Source organism: Pocillopora verrucosa, chromosome 6, assembly GCF_036669915.1.
Source record: "Pocillopora verrucosa isolate sample1 chromosome 6, ASM3666991v2, whole genome shotgun sequence".
Taxonomy (NCBI): Eukaryota; Metazoa; Cnidaria; class Anthozoa; order Scleractinia; family Pocilloporidae; genus Pocillopora; species Pocillopora verrucosa.
Genome location: NC_089317.1, coordinates 2,479,144 through 2,498,490, shown reverse-complemented (window position 1 = coordinate 2,498,490; position 19,347 = coordinate 2,479,144). Strand labels below are relative to the sequence as shown.

General features: G+C 37.4%; 2 protein-coding genes across 2 annotated transcripts; both read right to left on the bottom strand.

Annotated features, from left to right (window-relative positions):
- Nucleotides 1–13: 13 nt before the first annotated feature.
- Nucleotides 14–15,904, bottom strand: LOC131770681 (transmembrane 9 superfamily member 2-like). The gene is made up of 21 exons (XM_059086394.2): nt 15,665–15,904; nt 14,493–14,560; nt 13,540–13,597; nt 12,770–12,808; nt 12,425–12,552; nt 11,972–12,104; nt 11,173–11,300; nt 10,496–10,613; nt 8,911–8,996; nt 8,273–8,381; nt 7,767–7,899; nt 7,326–7,387; nt 6,816–6,873; nt 6,442–6,499; nt 5,888–5,989; nt 5,731–5,788; nt 5,044–5,097; nt 4,381–4,478; nt 3,772–3,883; nt 2,441–2,612; nt 14–1,797 (listed from the first exon to the last, which is right to left on the bottom strand). Exons 1-21 carry the CDS (start codon nt 15,800–15,802, stop codon nt 1,730–1,732), a joined length of 1,980 nt encoding a protein of 659 aa, XP_058942377.2. The 5' UTR covers nt 15,803–15,904; the 3' UTR covers nt 14–1,729.
- Nucleotides 15,905–17,532: 1,628 nt separating this feature from the next.
- On the bottom strand, nt 17,533–18,527 carry LOC131770652 (adrenocorticotropic hormone receptor-like). Its single transcript, XM_059086365.2, has one exon. It carries the CDS (start codon nt 18,505–18,507, stop codon nt 17,533–17,535), a length of 975 nt encoding a protein of 324 aa, XP_058942348.2. The 5' UTR covers nt 18,508–18,527.
- Between the last annotated feature and the right edge of the window lie 820 nt (nt 18,528–19,347).

Genomic DNA, 19,347 nt, shown 5'->3' with positions numbered 1-19,347 from the left:
AAATCACGGTAAGTTGATAAGTGCGTGTTTATTTACTTTTGTTAAAGAGAACATTTCTGAGATGTTCCAAGCCTTCATCTTAAAACGGGGGTAGAAAAATGATAGGTTATTATCATGCAAGTAAAACTTAATTTACAGATAAAGTTTTTAAGCCACGCCTCGTTTTGGAAGCGAGGGCTCTTGGAACTCAGAAACTAGCTTTAGCTTTCTGGATAACACTCTACTCACTAGAACAAATTTATATAACCAGAATGAAGAAAGAAAACATAATCATGAGGAATATCTACGAAGTGTTGTTTAACTTAAAATAATAAAATTAGGTTTACATAAGTTTTCCCTCAATGAAGCTTGCTTTATAGAAAGATTCCTACACCAACTACGCAATCCGCACATATCTTAAGCGAACAGAAACGTCAAGCTGCGAAAACGTAATAATCCCGAATATGAGGAATAAATCTAGGAGTTTGTGGGTTTTATTCCAGAAAATACAGTAAGAAAGTCTTTACTTTTAAGTTGAAGTTAATACATCGACCGTGAGGTATTATGGAAAAAAAGGAACAGCTGATTAAGCAAAATCAAACTGTGCACAAAGTATAAGACATTCACATTTCAATTTACATGAAATTTTCCAAGCAAGGAAAAAATAATTTACCCCAAGTTGAAACTCCTTTTAGCTATCGCCTTGTACACCGTGCACCTCGATGTTACGACATTGGACTCCACACGGTACCTTCCATTATGTTGCCCTAAGGCTTCAGAAAAGAACTGGGATATTCACAGCAAACTGTCCATAGTTAACTACAAAACTAAGATGAACATCCTTAAATTTATAACAAGTGATATCACTTCCTCCTTCCTCTTACAACCTTAAAAATACCTAACCATAGTCAGATTGAAGCTGTGAAATCTCTTGTTCTACCTTTAACCACTAAAACGAAATGGCTGCTTGAAAGTCACTCAACAAACAACTCCCCCCCCCCCCCCAAATTAACACATGTATATTATTTAAAGTTTAGTCGAAAAAGGTTTTTATCTCGTCACATCCAATCACGATAACCACCATGATGGCAATGAATTACGTCACGTTTGGTAAGTTTCTTCGCTTTGAAATCGTTGGCTCACATGAGCAGCCATCATGGATAAGAAATTTTCTTTCAGTAAAGTTTTTGGCAAGAGTATTTCAAGCAGACTGATAACTACAGCTCCGACAACTTCGCCCCGTGTCCGTGTCTCACGGAGGTTATAAACGAGTTAAAATAGTCTGAACAATAAATTATCTTTTCTTGAGTATTCTCCACAAATGAGCAACCAAAATTATTGCAATTACCAGCTAAAATTCGATTTGATGGACTGCTACCATTTCTACTTAGTACTGGGGCTCCACTGCGCGCGTGCTGCGAGCTCCGCTAATACGTCATATTGCCAAGCAGAAAAATAATCCCCCGAAATTATTTAATATGAAACATTTTTTCAACTTTAAGATTTACATATTTGGTTCGTGTTGTGTGCTCGTTACTTTTTCCAACACAAAAGAACAAGGAGGTAACAATTTCAATTGAGATTGATACCTTGACTTCTGAATTACAACTAAATGGAACCACCAAGATCCTAATAGTGACTTTTCCCAGCCCGACCTTCGCCATTAGTCTCTTGTTGTGGCTGGCTAAGGTTCAAATATTTCCACTATACTTTTGTCGATCCATAAATAGCAAAGTTTCCATCGGGTTTCTCAGTCTACCTTGACGATGCTGTAGATTTTTCTCACAAAGAAGAAACAGGCGAAAAATCCCACAGTACCTGGGAAAAGGTATAAGCGATTTTAGATTTAAATGAAAGGCATAAAAGTTTGGCACAGAATTCGCCATATTGATATTCAAAGATTGGTCCATACTCAACGTGCAAGTATCGTGGTTTACATGAAAAGCAGAATTAAACACGCATCTTCATCGGTTCATACGCGTAGACGAGGTCACCATCGACGATATGGTGCTTTTTATCATATATAACAATAAATTCTATGTTGCCTTGGGTCCGTTCAGTGATAGATCAAAGATAAGGTCAAAATGCGTTTGGGAAATCACTGACACACTTAGCTGCGCCCCGTGTACCACGTTTTGTTCATACCACATTCTGACGCCTTCTGTGATCTATTACTGAACAGACGCACTGCAACATGGAATCTATTTGTTTGGAGTCTATGGATGCATGCGGGAAGTTTGGAGATCTCGAAAGAAACGCAAGAGTTGCTAGTCCATTTGTCTGGAATCTATAGATGCATGTGGGAAGTTGGAGATCTCGAAAGCTGCGTTAGAGTTGCTCAAGGCGCAGTGGAGAGTAACTCTAGTTCTCGAGTCACCGCCACCCGGAAGCCTGGAACAAGTTAACGATTACAACGGCACAGAATACCAATCACAATGGCAAAGATCCATGACGCACTTACCAGTGAAAAGGAAGAAGATCAACACCATGATCAGTGTGTAGCCGAAGTACAGGAAGGTAGAGGCTGTTCCTGTGATGGTCAGTTTGGTGACAAAGAAATGAATCGAGTACAGAAAGAAATACACTGCAGTACATCCGCCAGTTAGGAAGGAACGCCACCACCAATGATAATCCTGCAATTGAGTAAAGCGTTGAAAATAAGCGAAACATTACTGTTAGGGACACTCTATAATAAGTTGCACTGAAAATACACAAACAGTGGGAAAGGATCTAGTTATGGCTCGAGTCCCTTTACAGTCTGATTTTTCGCTGAACAAGATCGTATTTAAGAACTACATCGACAAGTTTTGAGTTCCGAATATTGCAGAGAATGGATGAAGTTTCGTTTTGAACATACGACACGAGGCACACCGCATGCGCGTACCGGCGTGCTGTAGACGTTTGGGATTGGCACCCGCGAGACAGAGCAACTTACAAACGCACGCTGGCGAGAGGTGAAGTTTCGTGGACTTTCTTTCTATTTGCACCAAGGAAAACCAGTTCTTTCACTGTACATGGGAACTGCTTTAAGCTTCCAAGGATACTAAACACGAATGTAACCCTAATGCATAGAGAAGCTCTATCTAGTAGTGAAAGCCACAGCTTCGCCTCCAAACGTAACAAGAATTTTCTCTGCTTCAAAATTGCCACGAACGAGAAAGCGTGTTGAATAGCACACCGCATGCGCGTACTGGCGTGCTGTAGACGTTTGGGATTGGCACCCGCGAGACAGAACAACTTACAAACGCACGCTGGCGAGAGGTGAAGTTTCGTGGACTTTCTTTCTACTTGCACCAAGGAAAACCAGGTCTTTCACTGTACATGGGAACTGTTTTAAGCTTTCACGGATACTAAACACGAATGTAACCCTAATGCATAGAGAAGCTCTATCTAGTAGTGAAAGCCACAGCTTCGCCTCCAACCGTAACAAGAATTTTCTCTGCTTCAAAATTGCCACGAACGAGAAAGCGTGTTGAATGTCAAAATATAAAAGATAGAAATGTAAGGGTGACTAGAATGTACGAAAGTAAAACGTTAAGGTGTATAAAGCACCGTACGATAAAGTAAAATTTTGGTGTGGTCCGCTCGAAGATCACTGTTTTCCCTTCGATCATTGTCCAATGTTTGGGCGCAAAAGAAGCCGCTAGGGAGTTACCTACGTGAACCCTTAAGGGTGGGATAATTCCGCGCTCGTTCACACGCGATCGCTTCGCGCTCCCTCCCATAACTGTGAAGAAAACAGCCATGGAAAGACTAGTTTTGGTTCGAATTTAACCACATGAATTTCCTCACCTCAGCACAAAGATGGAAATAACACAACAGTATGGTGGTCTCTGACACGGTCAACAGTAGAATTAAACAAACCACAAACAAGAAACCAAACATGTAGTAAATCTGATGCGACCTGGTTGATGCAGAAAAAAAGCAATAAAATCACTCATACTGACAGTTCAAACTAAAATGAAGCATCGAACTACCGTTTTGTTGGGTCACCCGATAATCCGAACTAAAAATAAATAAGCGAATATTTTTCAAGAAGTTTATACAATAAAAGTGGAATTAAAGGAGGCTGTCTGTATTATTGCGTGTTCACATGAAATTGTTAAGACTTTTCCTTACAATAGAGAAGAAAATAGCTTTTTGCACGACAAAATATATGTATGGCAGAATTTGGAGAAGAACATTTGGATTCAAATACAGTTTGCATCATCCAAGTTCGCCTGATACTCCTACAAATATATTAATTGCTTGTCAGGAAGGCAGTCTGCTTTACGAGTTTGAAAAAAAACGTAAAGGGGCTGTAACAAATTACACGCAAACAGAAAAAAAAGGAGAAAAATCTAACGGTTTAACATAAATTTAGGTAAAAATCTCCATAATTCATACAATAAAGAGACTTACCAAATACTGTTTAAGATAAAAAACAACTGGATAAAAATACACCCAAACGGAAGAACACCTCCCATGATGATTCCTGGTCCTGCTCTGGTGTAAATACTCTGCAAGACAACAATATTTTATTTTAAGACAATATCTTAATGATTTTAATACAAATCTATTACACGTAGAGCACTAAGGCGCTTTCTGATTTAGTAACGTAACAGCAAAACCACCGTAATCGCAACGGCCAATCAGAAGGAAAGAAGTTACCATATAGAGCCAATAAAGCTCAAGTCTAAAGCGCGGGAAAACGCGGGTTACCAAGTCGAAGTAACAAGAGCCAATAAAAACCCAGGCTTAACGCGCGGGAAAACGCGGGTTACCAAGTCGTGATTGCTTTTAGTTCTGAATCTGATTGGTTGATGGAGAGGCGCGAGTTTCCTAAACCAATCACAGTGCGAGGAAGAGCAAAATCCCGAATTACTTTCGACACTCAATTGAAAACTTCGCTAAAATAGACATTCAGTCGTTATCTTAATTCAAGATATAAATGAATCATTGTCTAATATAAAATGGTTAAGGCAAAGGTAGTGTGTGAATTAGAACTGACCTGTGGAACCACCTAGATTGTAAACCTCTAACTTGAGGTGCTCTGTATTCTTCAGAGTCCGTAATTGTACTTACCTGGTCTGGAATCTGACGAGGAATTTGATTGGTTCGAACTGGTTGCTCAATTGGCTAAAGGAAAAAACAAACATTCTTCAGAATCCATAGTTGTACTGACATAGGAAGGTGTCAAAGGTCTAAAGGACCGAGAGGTCAGGGTTCGAGCCAAGGCAGGGTCTTCATAATGCCTTTTTGGGAAAGAAACTTTACTCTCACAGCATCTCCCTCTCCACTTAGGAGCGTAAATGAGTATTAAGAAACTGTTAAAGGAACCTGATAAAAAAAAGAAAAAAAACGCCAAAAGCAAACCCGCGCATACTGGCATCTCGTCTAAGAGAGGGAAGAGGAAACAATACCCCAAATCGCTTAGCCACTCAACTCCTGAGAATGACAAGCATCTAAAGTAATTTCTCCTTACAATATCACCCTTGAATCAAACATGAAGGTCACGAGAATAAAGCAAATGATCACCAAGTAAAGAAGCTCTTGATTTTTTAACAAACTCTCCTAGTCAACACCTAAGGAAATGTATTGAGAACAGTTGGGAGAATATGGATCCAATGTTAGGGTGTCTAGGGTTTATGCTATGGAAACCAGGATATGTGTTGGCCAGATGGGTTTTCTAGCTAATACATGTAGGCTGACTTTATGTTTATATTGACTGCTACCTTAATTATCAGCGGTTTATACATGTACTGAAATTACCTTTTTCTTGAATCCAAGGTAAGCCCCCAGGAATGTAAGTGGAACTGAAATGCCAAACCTATCGAGTAAGAAAGGAAAAAGGAAAAATTAACATTTCCTGCATGTTTCATAAAATGCGCAGATTCATGGGCTGATAATGATTCAGGTTTAGACTTACCACATGGCTAACAAGGCAAGTAAAGTGGTGAATGGAACAGCCGCCGAGGAACCCTCTGACCACAGAACAAGATTCAACAGGAAGAAAATTCCAAACATCAATCTGGAATCAAAGAAAAAAGTTATTACATTCGACAAGGGTGATAGTTATGGCAACAATATTGAAAATGACAATTACACTGACTGTGATGAAGACCACAATAAAGATAATGATAAAGATGATAACAAAGATCATTGAAATGATGATGATGACAATGATAAAAATGATGATTCATTCTTTTTAGATGCATTTCTACTGTAATCAAAAATTCACGCAATAAGGCATTAGACTTACTTTGAGTAGCTAACAAGCTGAGTATTTTTAACAGTTGACATTGTAATGTTAAGAATTTCAAATCCTTCTTAAAAGATCTTTGCAGTGAATACCTCTTACATTGAGTTTTACTAGTCAAACTGAAAAGTCTTCCTGTCACAAACAAAAGAAGCAGCTTCACCAAACTTCATTCTTTCCAGCTGTATACTGTAGTGTTCATGTTTGCATCAATGAGTACTCACCCAGGGAAAAAGAACGCTGATAACAGGACATTGGTCTTCCATAATTCTCCTCCAACCACTAAACAGTAAAAAAAGAAGTTTACAAAGCACCATTAGAATTCTGTTGAATGGAAAATGCCACCCAGAATAACAGGGACACTGAAGGATGATAGGGCATGCATAGAAGGGCTGCATAACAGTTGTACAGTATACAGACAAAGTTAATTTCTTTCTACATAACTTAACAAAAAATTGCGAACAAGCAAATACCTTTTAGAAAAAGACAAAATCTACCTTACTGAGAAAAAAGTATAAAAACAAAAATTTTTTCAATGATGTCATGTAATTTTCTCCCTTGAAAATACCACCAAACACTTGTTATCCATGGCACTCACTTTTGTAAATTCTGGCAGAAACATAACCAGCAGGTGAACCAAGACAAACAAACAGCACCTACAAAAAAAAAAAAAAAATAGATAAAAAAATATGTACATTGTACTTATTAACCTATACATATACATGTCATTTCAGTAAACTTCTCTGGCTGGGTTCTTAAACATTTTAGTAAATAAAACTCACGCCTTTTTTCACACTTATTCCAAATGACTCTTCTCAATATTTACCAAACTGAAGGTTACATGTGTATAGAGAGTTACATGTAACCTGTGCTGAATAGCCCCTGTTGGAGGTTTAGGAAAAAAAAATCAAAACTCACTGACCACTGCATTTAGAAAAATGGTGTTTGACCAGCTACCTTACAAAGATCTAACACAACAATATGGCAGTGGTTGCTGATTAGGAAAAGATTTTTTAGAGATGTTCTATTATACTAGGGCATTACATGTACATTTAATTTTGACAATTTTTGCTTTTTTTTTTTCAAAGAATGTTAGGCAGCAACTCACCAATGAACAAGTCATCAATGCTCCACGGTTCGCTGGTGAAAGGAATCCAAGACAAGCAAACACTGAAGAGGAGCAAAAGAAGATATGATCAATAAGACAATGCCTTGGGTAAAAAATTCAAGACAAAGTTAATACATACACGTAGTTGAGGGAAAAAAAAAAAACAATCCATGACATGAGCAAAAATAAAATGAAACAAACTCAAACAAGGGTAGAAAAAAGTAGTTGGCGAATGGTCAAGATTAGAATGTTACATTCTCCGACAAGTCATCATCCTCTTGCTATGCCTCTCCCCACTCAGGGTGGGTACTAGCAAACTGCCACAGTAACTTGCTAAGGACTGGAATCTCATCCAGAGGGGAAAAAACATACCTAGTAATGCAAATGAAAATGTATACAATTCTTTTGAGGCCATAGAAAAATACATTAAGTCAATCTCACCTAATGTGAAAAACACCATAATAAATATCTGAGTTCCACAACCCAACATGACAGACAATAACATTCCTTTCTTTGGAGGGCGGAAGACATCTCCATGAACCAACTTCCAGCCAAACTCTTCTTGAGCCTCCTCCTACAAAAAATGTGATAAATTATATTAATTTCATCTTTCAGTTATTATGATCGCCATGATTGGTCCATACAGTGGGTTATATTTCACTTAACATTAAATTAGCAAAATTATGTCTCATTTATCATCAATTGCTTCTAACTTTCAGTTTAGAACTCTTGTTTTCATATAATTGTCCATACAATCAGAGAGGCAAAAAAAGCACAGTCAGCAACTTGAAGCATAAACCCCAAACTTTGTCATTAAGAGGTATTAAGGCTAGAAACAGTTAACTTCAAATGTTTCCAAAAAAATTGAACTTGGTTCTCTGACAAGTCTCATTTTACACCAACCAACTTCTCTACCGGTATTTAAAATCTTAGATCTGACTACATACCGCTGACTCCATCTGATTGTAACGAGCAATATCCTTATGCAGAGTTCGCAGCATAATCATGGCCACCATTCCAGACAAAAAGAGCACAATGACCAATGAATTCATGATGCTGAGGACAAAAGATCACAACACTAATAAGATCACATGTTAGAGTGGATCAATGCCATCAAGAGGACTGTAGCAAAAAACATCACATCTTTGCATTCCTACCAGTGGAAATTATACAAGCCTCTGAGTTGAATCAAAGACTCTTTGTGACATGATCTGCTAACAACTGTATATAAATGTAGTTTAGCCCTTTCACCCTAAAGAGAGACTACAAAGAGGATTCATCTTGTACTGTCGATACATTATGAAGTAGAAAGAGGATGGAAGGAGAGAAGCTCATCTACAAGGGGATATTGTTTAATTTATATTTTGATGTTTGCATTTTACCTTACAATATAGCCACACAATGCACCATCAGCAATGGATTATAGAAAAAGATATTGAAACCCTGCCTTGATCAACTCATAGCTGACAATTGCATCTACAGTGTAACTAATTATTCTTCACTTTTGTGCCTGATTGCAGATAAACAACTCTGCTCAATTACTTGCCATAGTACCCCATGTTAGTACATGTGGAGTATATCTTACCTAAACCACTGGATTTTTGTGTGTGGCATTGAATCAAGAATGTAGTCCCAGCGGGATGCCCATTTGTGATTGGGATCAGTCTCAGGCTGCAAAATAAAATAAATTTCCTCTTCAGTACAAAAAAATACCACTGCAAGTTCAATGACACTGATCCCTTCTTCACAAGAGTGGAATGCTTGATCTCATCAAGGCCATGGACAAAGAGAAGTACCACAATAACCTTGGGGAGGAGAGGGTGAAGAAAGGAGTTTGCATATCACATGTAGACATAAACCCAGTACAGAATATGCTTCAATGCAAAAAGTTTTCAACTCATGCGTAGTAAAATTAATATAATCTTCACATAAGTATGTTTTAATGCATTTTTCCTGTCACTTTTGGAAAGTTTCATTTGTATCCTTTCAGAACCTTACAAAAAATTGGAAACATCACTTTCCAAAAGGTACAGTATCCTTGGACTTTTTTAGCATTTTTCATGGCCCACATAATACCTGTAAAAAGGTTTGAAAAGTTGGTTTCCTAGAAAGTGAAAGTAGCCATTTACTTAGAAAACAATATTTTGTGCTTTCCTTTGCATTCTCATATTCTGTTGATTTGATTGCTATCTCTGGCCCCACTCAAAATCTATGACTTTCCAGAATTAACACAAACAAATTCTAAATATTTCTTGTCTATCCAGTTTTTCCAAGATTTTAGCTGCACTAAGATTTCAACCCTTTCAACCCCAAGATCTCATCAGTAATTCCCCTTACTTTCCTCACAATTCTTATATGTTAGTTCTAAATATTTGCAGGGCGTGAAATTAACTTTTTTTTCTGATAGCCACTTGGCTCCTAAATTCTTCAAAGTGGTAGCCAATTCAAAAAAAGTTGGTCGCCATTTTCAGAGACAAACAAAATCTTTCTTTACGCTGTCAGCGTTCTAGATAGACCCTCCAAAATTAAGTTAGGGAAAAGATCTTTAACGTGCTACAAAGGGGACACTAGGATGGATGATAAACAACGTTCAGGCTCATCTAAATCCAAGATGGCGTCTAGTTATCAATCGAGATGCATGTGCTACGTTTTGGAAACAAACTTAACAAGGAAGTTTGTCGCAGATTTATCTTTGCAAATCTTTTTAATTCACTATATCTCTTGGTAAGGTCATGATGAAACGTTCTAGTCGCCAATTTGGCGACTAACTTTCAGGATTTGGTCGCTAAAGTGAAAAATTTAGTCGCATTGGTGCCTGTATTAGGCGCAATTTCACACCCTGATTTGGCATTGGATCAAATAATATTATCCTCTGATTGATATTTATTCTTCATTGTCATCACTCGTCTGCATCATACTGTATTAATAATGTAGGAAGAAATTGTGTCTTGGTCACTATTGAGGAGTGATTTCTCCTTCTGATTTCAATACATTGTCCAGCTTAAAGTGATGAGAACTAACCAAAATATTTACTAAAGGATAATTATCATATGATTCAACTCCAAATTCTCAGAGCTAAAACTATAAGAAATGTATGGCAGAGAGCAGGGAGAATCACTACTGAGATTTTGGGAAAGACTACATTTAAGATATTAAATGCTCAAACTCACCAGGAATTGAACAGAGTATGTGTAAGCAATGTAAACATCACTTTTTATCTCAGCTGGAAAACCCATGGCTGGTAAATCACCATCACATTTCAAATCCTTGCCTTTCTCGTGCTTGATACTGTAGAATTAACAAGATTGCTGTGTAAGGATAGATGACTTTTTTGTCTTGTCATGCATCTGACTCCTTGAGAGGAATCAAACCTCACAGAGTAAAACCGGCAAGTACAGTATACAGGTGTATGATATTGGGTTTCTAAAAGGAACTCTTTTCTTTGTCCCAAACTCATGTTAAGACAAAAAAATGCATCAATAATACACTTACAAGCTTAAAATTTACAACTTTTATTACTACAAGATTGCTTCAAGTTGGATGACATATACAAAACATTCAGGCACTATGGTGTAAAAAAAGAACAAATAAAGCATGCACTCTTGTCAAGTGACTCCTGCAAGAGTTTTATCCCAGTATCTCCGGCATGAAGTGCCAATCAATAGCTGGTTATTCTTGTCCAGCATTTTGACAAGTTTCCCTGACATTGGGAGTTCATTGTCAACAACAGTACGCAAGGAACAGGGCAGATCCCAAACCCAGACCTCTTAACTCAAGAGTCCAGCTCAGCACACGGACCATAAGGCCACTGTGGCCCTCCTGACAGTATTGTTTGTGCAGTTCATACCTTCTTGGAGTGACCTTTGCAGACATCAGACGAGCTCCTTCCCAGTCTTCCCCTGACCCATCATGGTATTTGATCTCGATATCAACATGATTAAAGATGTAGTGCATCCCGCGTTCATTGAACTTGGCCTGAAACAAAAAACATAAACGAGGGACAAAATAATTCTCACAATTAAATTACCAATAACAAAATTACAGATAAAACAAAAAACATCCAGGCTTTCAACTTGAACCTGGTAAAGACTAAATGGGCTCGACTGCCAACTGAGCTGCAATGCCACACATGGGAAGTAGAGCAAACTTTGAAGGATTCGTAAAAGATAAACCTGAAATGCTTTAGTTCTGGTTCCCTTCAGTTTGCTCACTGATTGGTCAAAAAGCCTTTGTTCCATCCTTTCAACCAATCAGATGCAAAACTAAAACCAATCATGATTTGTCATTAACCCCCACCTCTCGACGTTTGCCTCTGTCTAAATGTGACTTTTCATGAACTTACATTTTAAATCATTTTCCCCTTTGTTCTGTTTGGTTGTAATGATGACTTTAATTTCAGTTTTTATCCCTCAATTGAAAACTTCTGGCCTTGGTTGCACCTTGGTTATTCAAAGGATGGATGACACTATCCAACACATTCATTGTAAATTGCTATCCAACATGTAAATCTCTATCCAGTGGCTGTAAGTCTAAGCAAAATATACTGCGCTATCCACCAGACAGAGATTTCTCTATTAGATAGCATTATCCACCTTAAAACAACCAGGCCCATTAGTATACTAATTGAAAAATCTGTAAATGCTTACACTTGTTACACAGGCATCGCGTGCTTGTCCATCCTCTGACACATGACAGCCAATAGGAAATCCTGTGGAACAGTACTTTCTTTCTTCATCTGCAACCTCATAACACCAAGTCACAGGCATGTTGTCAATAATCCTGCAAAGATTAGAAAGATGTATAGCAGAGTCAGCTTAAGAAAAAAGTAAGTTTAAGATGACACAAAGAACATCCCTATAGAATAAGTACCTGATTTTGCTGGCCTTTGTCACACAACAAGGTTGAAAGTTTGCATGTCACTATTCATAGCACCATGGTTTGTTATGTTATAAACAGCAACAACGTCGTAATCAATATCATTGACTGGCCTGACTCTTATATTGTGAGACAAACAATCAAAAATGTATTTATCTAATACTGAAATCTAACAAGACATTGTCATTCAATAAGTACAATGTTGAGACTGCAGCGACACTAACCAATGATTTTGATAGTTAAGAGCAATTCCACTTCTTAAAAATTCCAGCTTCTTCCCATCCTCTGCATTGCCAGATTTGTATTCTTTGGGGCAAAGTTGTTTACATGTTACATCCCTCTTGAATGTAATCTGTCAAACATATTAACAAATAACAAATAAAAATAAACAAAGATTGCCAAACTATGGAAATGTAAATTGAATGTAAAATACACCAATTACAGCACAGAAAAGTTGACTAAAACACAACAGAAGAAAGCTAGTAAATATACCCAGATATTAACTGGTGTATTGCCCAGATAAACATGAAGTCATCTAAACAAGACTGTAAATAAAAGCTGTTGCTTACATTGTAAAGGGAGGGTCTTATCCTCTCTCCAAAAACAACCTGTAAAAAAAGCAAAACACTGCTGTAAGTTCAAGAATGAAGCATGAAGCTGTGTAAAATGAGATATACAGTACTCAAATTCCCAATTGAGTGAGGCATGGAAAAAATTTGGTGATAGGGAATTGACTGTAAAAATTATGTTGTCAAGGGCAACATTCCTTGTTTCCAAGGGTGACTGAATCTCAAGAGCCATGTATCACCAACTGTCAAATATGAAAGCCCACCAGGAGGTGAAAAAAAGCATTGCCACCCAAAACGGAGGCAGTTGTCATGAAAACACATTTTGGTCACTAAACTTCCATTACTCCACACTCAGCTGAAAACTATGTCATCAACTTTTAATATTTGAAGATGTCATTTTGTTTTGTTAGGAGCATTGGACTAAGAGAAGAGCACATGTAGAGTCTCTTTGGCTCAGTGGTAGAGCATTAGGGGCACATAATTGGAATGTCCTCATGGGGACTCAGAATATTAATTTCATATCGTTTCCAAACTAAAAATTAATTATCTTTCTACTTTTGAATATTGCTGTGGAAAAAAGAATATGCATTGACCAGAATACTATGTCAGTAGTATTACACAATGTGCCTTTCCCTCTGGACAATCTTTATTTCAGCTCTTACAACCTTTTTAGATCACGATAAGGCAAATATATAAAATTATAGGCAAATCAAAGAGCTAAGAACACCATCTATGTAAAACATGGTCTACATGCATGCTTATTTACAAACCTGTCCAAGGTTTTCTGTTGGTGATGTCTTGTCTGTGGGTGGTACACAGAAATCAAACCTGTACAAATAAGTTGAACATGTGAATTGATAAAATGAAGACTTTCGCCCATTAACATGGACATGTACTTGCTAATAACAAATTTCTAACCTTACTTTGTTGTTGTTTAAAATGAATTTAAAGTCAAAACAATTTTTAAGTATGCACTTTGTTTTCTTCTAATCAGGTTCACAACCATTTTTCTTAACTCTTAAACTCCGATGAGTGACCAAGATAGAATTTCTCCTTACAATATCAATACAATATCAAGCAGACAAGTGATGAGAACAGGTACTGAGAAGAATTAGAATCAACTAGGGAATTATAAATTGTTCCAAGAACAAATTCTCCAAACTAAATTCATAAGAAGTGTATGACAAATAGTAAGGAGAATTGCTGATGAGATCTGGGAAAGGATTAACGATCAACTGAGTTAGAAAGATCAAGATCGAACAGAATTGAAAAGTTCTGACTGTGTTGTATGTTTATCTCAGTTAGTAATGGTTTTTATTTGAAGGACAACCCTAACTCTGATTAGAACTTGTTCTCATGTTGTCAAAATATTGCTCGATCTAATCAACGACAGTTCTATTCAGGACTACTCTCACCTGGATAAAAAGACTACACAGTCAGTTATTACCCTTAGGTTAACACCATTTACTGAGTGTATTAACCCTTTCACTACCGAGATCTGATGGTTAATTCTCCCCTCCAGCTGTTTCACATTTCCTCATAAATAAGTTACAAGAATTTGGTTTAAGATCAAGATAACAATTTCTACCTGATGAGTTTGAATATTCTCATGACCTGTTTGCTGGATAATGTTTAGATATTATAAGGAGAAGTTACATGTTGATCACTTCTAGCAGTTAAAGGGCTAAAAAAAACAATAATATTGATAGTAAAAGTTACAAACCTGGCATACTCGTAGGGAATCACTGATTCTACAGAATCCAGACGATTCACAAACAAATCAATTTTGGACTAGAGAAATAACAACAACAAAAAAAACATGTATTTAGAACAAATTCACCAAAACTGAGCATTGAGGTCAAGATTGATTTTCATTCCTCTTTGTTTCCAACAATGGTAATGCATATGTTAGACACCTTGGTGAAAAATCCCATGATTCTGAAAACCTTTTACACCCAGGGTATAGGTCAAATATTTCTTGCCATCCATATTATAAGGGTGATACTAATCTAACAATAAATTGCAGGAATCACTAGATTGAAGATTTGAAGAGACTTCATGTAAAATTTAAATACAACAAAAAAACCATTAGATTTGTTTGTTTACCCTTAGGCAAAACTTTCACGTAACTTTTCAATTAACAGCTTTAATGTAAATTTATTCAAACATCTCATTCTTAGCGTATCTTGCTGGTTGTCAGGGAAATACGGTTTTATTCTTGCATGAAATGTAAAATTGATGACACAGATGTTCACGCTTTGCACTTACACTGAAAGGGATCGAAAAAACAAAAAATAATCTTACTCTTGGCGAAGTAGATGTCAAAATGTCTAAAAAAATAGCCATTTCTTTCGTTAACTCGATACGGCTAGATTATAATGTGATCGGTAATGACCACGAGTTTTCACACGCGTACTACTGCGAAATATCTAAAAGCGAACAACCTAACAAAGTTGATGACAATTTCTGTTTAAGGAAAACATCAGAACTTGTTGATGGTAAAATTCTAGAGCTAGATGTTTCATCGAATCGATGTTGATATACAAGTGAATAAAGACATTATAAATATACAAGACAAAATAAAAGCAGAGGTTCAATACATAACTAAAAGCAAGTGTGATTGCAATAAATTAAACAACCATTACCTAATAACATTAAGTTTGCCTCGCTATCTTGGAATATGCGCAAAGCCTTAACATTTCAGTAGCGGTGTTGAAAGAAGTCGAAGCGAAATTGATCACCGTTGACCACCATCAGCAACAAACAAACAAAATTCTAACTACTTTGGCTCAAAATTCGTTGATTTAATCTATATCAGATTCTTCAAAGTGTTCTGAGCGTTACATAAGACAGCAGAATTGCAAAATATATAAAGTTAACTCCCCCGAACCTTACCAAACAAACAGGATTTGTTGATTTTTCCGTCTCGCAATACGAAATCGGCGCCAGACCGGGTAGATAAAATGCCGCAGGACAAGAAATCCATACACATAAAACCAACCAAATCCACCCAAGCGAACTGTAGTGCTCCATGTGCTTCGAAAAGACTATTCTGTACCTCCAAATACACAAAATCCCGTTAAAAAAGCGTCAGTCCACGGATACACTCCTCCAAACCGCCACACTTCTTGTACAGTGTGTGCAAAATTTAGAAAGCGGCCTTTATGCGCAGTAAAGAAAATCAAATATCTGCGCATGTGAATGGCCACGTCACAAAATCCTAAAATGGCGCCTCAAACAATGCTAGTTCCAAGCCTCGTCGGCGCTTCCCAGCACTCTTTTCACTGATTCTTGCAAATTTCTCCAATGTGCAAACTTCTCCACATGTGCTCGAAAAGTCATTCGTTCTTATTTAATTACATCATTCGAAGTTGCCACAAACTCATTTAATTTTACTTTGTTTTCAAGCCTTCACCTGCTTTTTCAGAACTATAGTTAACAAAACAAAGATGACAATTTTCCTGTGATGTCTGCCATCTTGACGTCGGCACTCCGATAGATGAGGGGAAACAACGAATCGCAAAACACGTAGTCACTCGGTCAATTAGCTGTATTACCCAACTTTTTATTACAGGAGCCGAGTTTCTTGATTGTTATTCCTGTCAGGAGCACATTTCCTGTGTTCCTGTTCCTGTCAGTTTTCGAACCACAATAGGATTAAGAGTCTGAAAGTTAGCCTACTTGAAGGCTTCTTCTTTATCATAAGTATTATCTTACACAACGTATAAGATTAGCTTTGTAAATATCCAACACTTACGATAAATCGTTTTACCCGGAAATCCTTCAGGCGCAATGCAGCCCCGGGGAGAAAAAAAAATTAGGCACGCATCTGCGTACAAATTTTCTTATGTGTCATGTTTATAACAATGAAACCGTTATTGATTTATACAGATGAAGACACACTCGTTCTAGTGGGTCGAGGACTGCATTACGCCTGGATTCAATCACCTGGCGCAATATTTAAAATTAACACTAAAGCACTAATCATCTTCAGTCCAAAACGGTCTTCAAATAAAGACAGTTAATTACTTTAAGACTTAAGACGAACGGCGACTGGAAGATGGATAAAACTACTTCTGACGCGCTTGGACATCAACCATTTAATTTAAAAGCCCTCGAATAGCGTTTACTCCAAACAGCACAGACTTAAGATCTGTAGCAAGCTCTACATAGAATAACTCTAAACCTCTTGCTATCGTCCGTATCTCAATAAAGCCTCTACTTAATTAAGCTTCCCATGCATTGCTAAATCGATAATCCCTCCCTTCGCCTTCGACGAAGAATTGTTCATTAAATTTTGAAAATTAAATGGTTTAATGCTTCGGTTGACATGATAACATTTCGTTTATTTAGGCGTGTTCCATCGTCCGCCTTACTATTTACTTTCGGATTTATTTTTTGTTTGTTTGCCTTTTTATTTTTGTTTTCTTTCAACTCTTTATGCCACTGATGTTGTTTTTAAGGTTTTCTGGTGTAGTGTCTGAACTATAAGTATACTTATATGCTCTGTTAATTATCGTACAATACTCAAAAGTCTCCGTCTTTTTTTCTCTTCTCCACCTGGCATAAAAAAAGTGTTATTTCTGTCCTTCGATAACCCTTGTGATATAACAGAGTCTTGTGAACTCTATTCCTGGTCAATGCATTAACTGGCTCCTAACACAGACCACGGAGTGACATTTCATGGAAGCTGCGTAGACATGATATATATAAATATACATCTATATACTTCCTAGTTACCTCTACTCGCTCTTTGGCCAAATTTAACACGAGACTTTGGTCATACTTTTCTCAGGGTGCGAAGGAAATGAGTTAGAATTTCGTCGCCAACGAAATATGTTACGCAGCGTATCCATGATTGCCTGACGAATGCGTCTCATCTTCCAGCAGTAAATAACAGGGTTCAAAAATGAGTTGAAAAATAACAGCGTCAAGGAGTATACGGCAAAACTTTTAGAAGTGGTATTGAAACCGCTGAGTTTTTTGGTGAAGAAGTAAACTCCTCGAGGTACATAACAAATCAGTAATAACAGATACACATAAAATAAACCAGTAGCGGATTTCTTAGCGCTCGACAGACTCATATTGTTATTATTGCGCGTTGTCGTTTGTTGAAGGGTTTGAATTTGGTTCCTATGCCTTCGTATAACTGCATAAATCTTGATATAGACTACGGTTGTTATTAGAAGACATAGAACCCCAATACTGACGAACAACAGCGAAGACACCGCACTGCTACGCCAAATACTAGCTGATGAAGTTAACGCGCAAAAAAGCCATATTGAAATTACCACTGCAATAACACGCTTATCAGAGACTAGTTCCTCATATCGAAGATGGAGATAAATCGCCAAGAATCTCTCAACGCTTATGGCAACGACACCACAGAAAGAAGCCAATAGAAACAGATTAGTGAGGTTTAGAAACGCCAGGTATGTTACGCAGGAAGGGTTGTTGAACTGCGACCACTTGACCAAGATAGAGATATAGAATGGCTCAACCAAAAGCCCAACGCATGTATCTGAAAAAGCCAGGCTAAGAAGCAGTGTTTTTAAAGGTTTTGACAATAAGGAGATTTTTCGAATCGCAAGTATAGTTACAATGTTAAACATGACTGTTGAGTAACTCAGAACACCAATGAACACGCAGTTGACAATGTAGGTGACATAAAGCTCTTCAACTTCGGAACTTGTGGGAAAAACCTCTGTCGATTTTTGGCACGGCGATTTCATGATCATGTCAAGTTTGCCCAGTTCAAGAAATAATAGCCACTTCCTACTTTTTGTGACGGAATCACTGGTTAACCTGTCCAAATTATTTGAACAACACTCCAAATTGAATCTTCCAAAAAAGTTTTCAAAAAAGCTGCAAAACGTTTCGGTGCAACCAACGATCTGAAGTTCCTCTGTACTCGCGTTCAAACTCTTAACCAGGTTTATGACTTCGACTGAACGGAACTGAAATCTTTCGATAAAAAATTTGAATAAGAGAATCACAAATTATACTTGTTACTTTCGTAACGTCAAAGGGGACCTCAATTTGTTTGCCACCTCGATTATTGAACAATGCAGGCCACCCGCTCCAGTGACGTCTTAAGGAAATTATATTAACGCGTACGTTAACGTTAGAGACTAATATCGGAAGGGAATATCAATTTTCAGCGGATATTTCATCAGAAAAAGATTGGCCAGAGTCGAGAAACGGTCAGCCAGGGATCTGAGAGGTCAAGATCTACTGATGTATTTGATCTTATGTGCGAGACTAAAACGAAATAAAATTCCAGTGTCTTTTTCAATTGGCACTTGCAAGAGAAATCAATCTAAAACAATCTATTTCTCCCCACAAGATATTATTTTAATGAGCTTACGTCAAGCTAGCACGTGATTGGATGTCCATAACGGGCGACATTTGAGTTTCATCTTCCTGCTGCAAACAAGGGGGATTGTGAAAGATTGTGTTCAGAAAAAAATACTTGTGTAAAGAAAATGTCAAACGAAAGCGTGTTTAAAAAGTAGGGTTACTGCGTTGTTTTCACAATGTTGGCGTCTACAGTCAAATTGTAAGCGCATTTGAAGACA

Excerpts from the sequence above, each read along its gene's own strand:
- LOC131770681 (XM_059086394.2), bottom strand. The coding sequence starts at position 15,802 with ATGGAGCACTACAGTTCGCTTGGGTGGATTTGGTTGGTTTTATGTGTA. Across the intron at positions 12,809-13,539 it reads CAACAGAAAACCTTGGACAG|GTTGTTTTTGGAGAGAGGAT; the intron begins GTTTGTAAATAA and ends CTTTTTTTACAG. Across the intron at positions 5,990-6,441 it reads TCAGCGTTCTTTTTCCCTGG|ATTGATGTTTGGAATTTTCT; the intron begins GTGAGTACTCAT and ends CTTTGATTCCAG.
- LOC131770652 (XM_059086365.2), bottom strand. The coding sequence starts at position 18,507 with ATGATCATGAAATCGCCGTGCCAAAAATCGACAGAGGTTTTTCCCACA.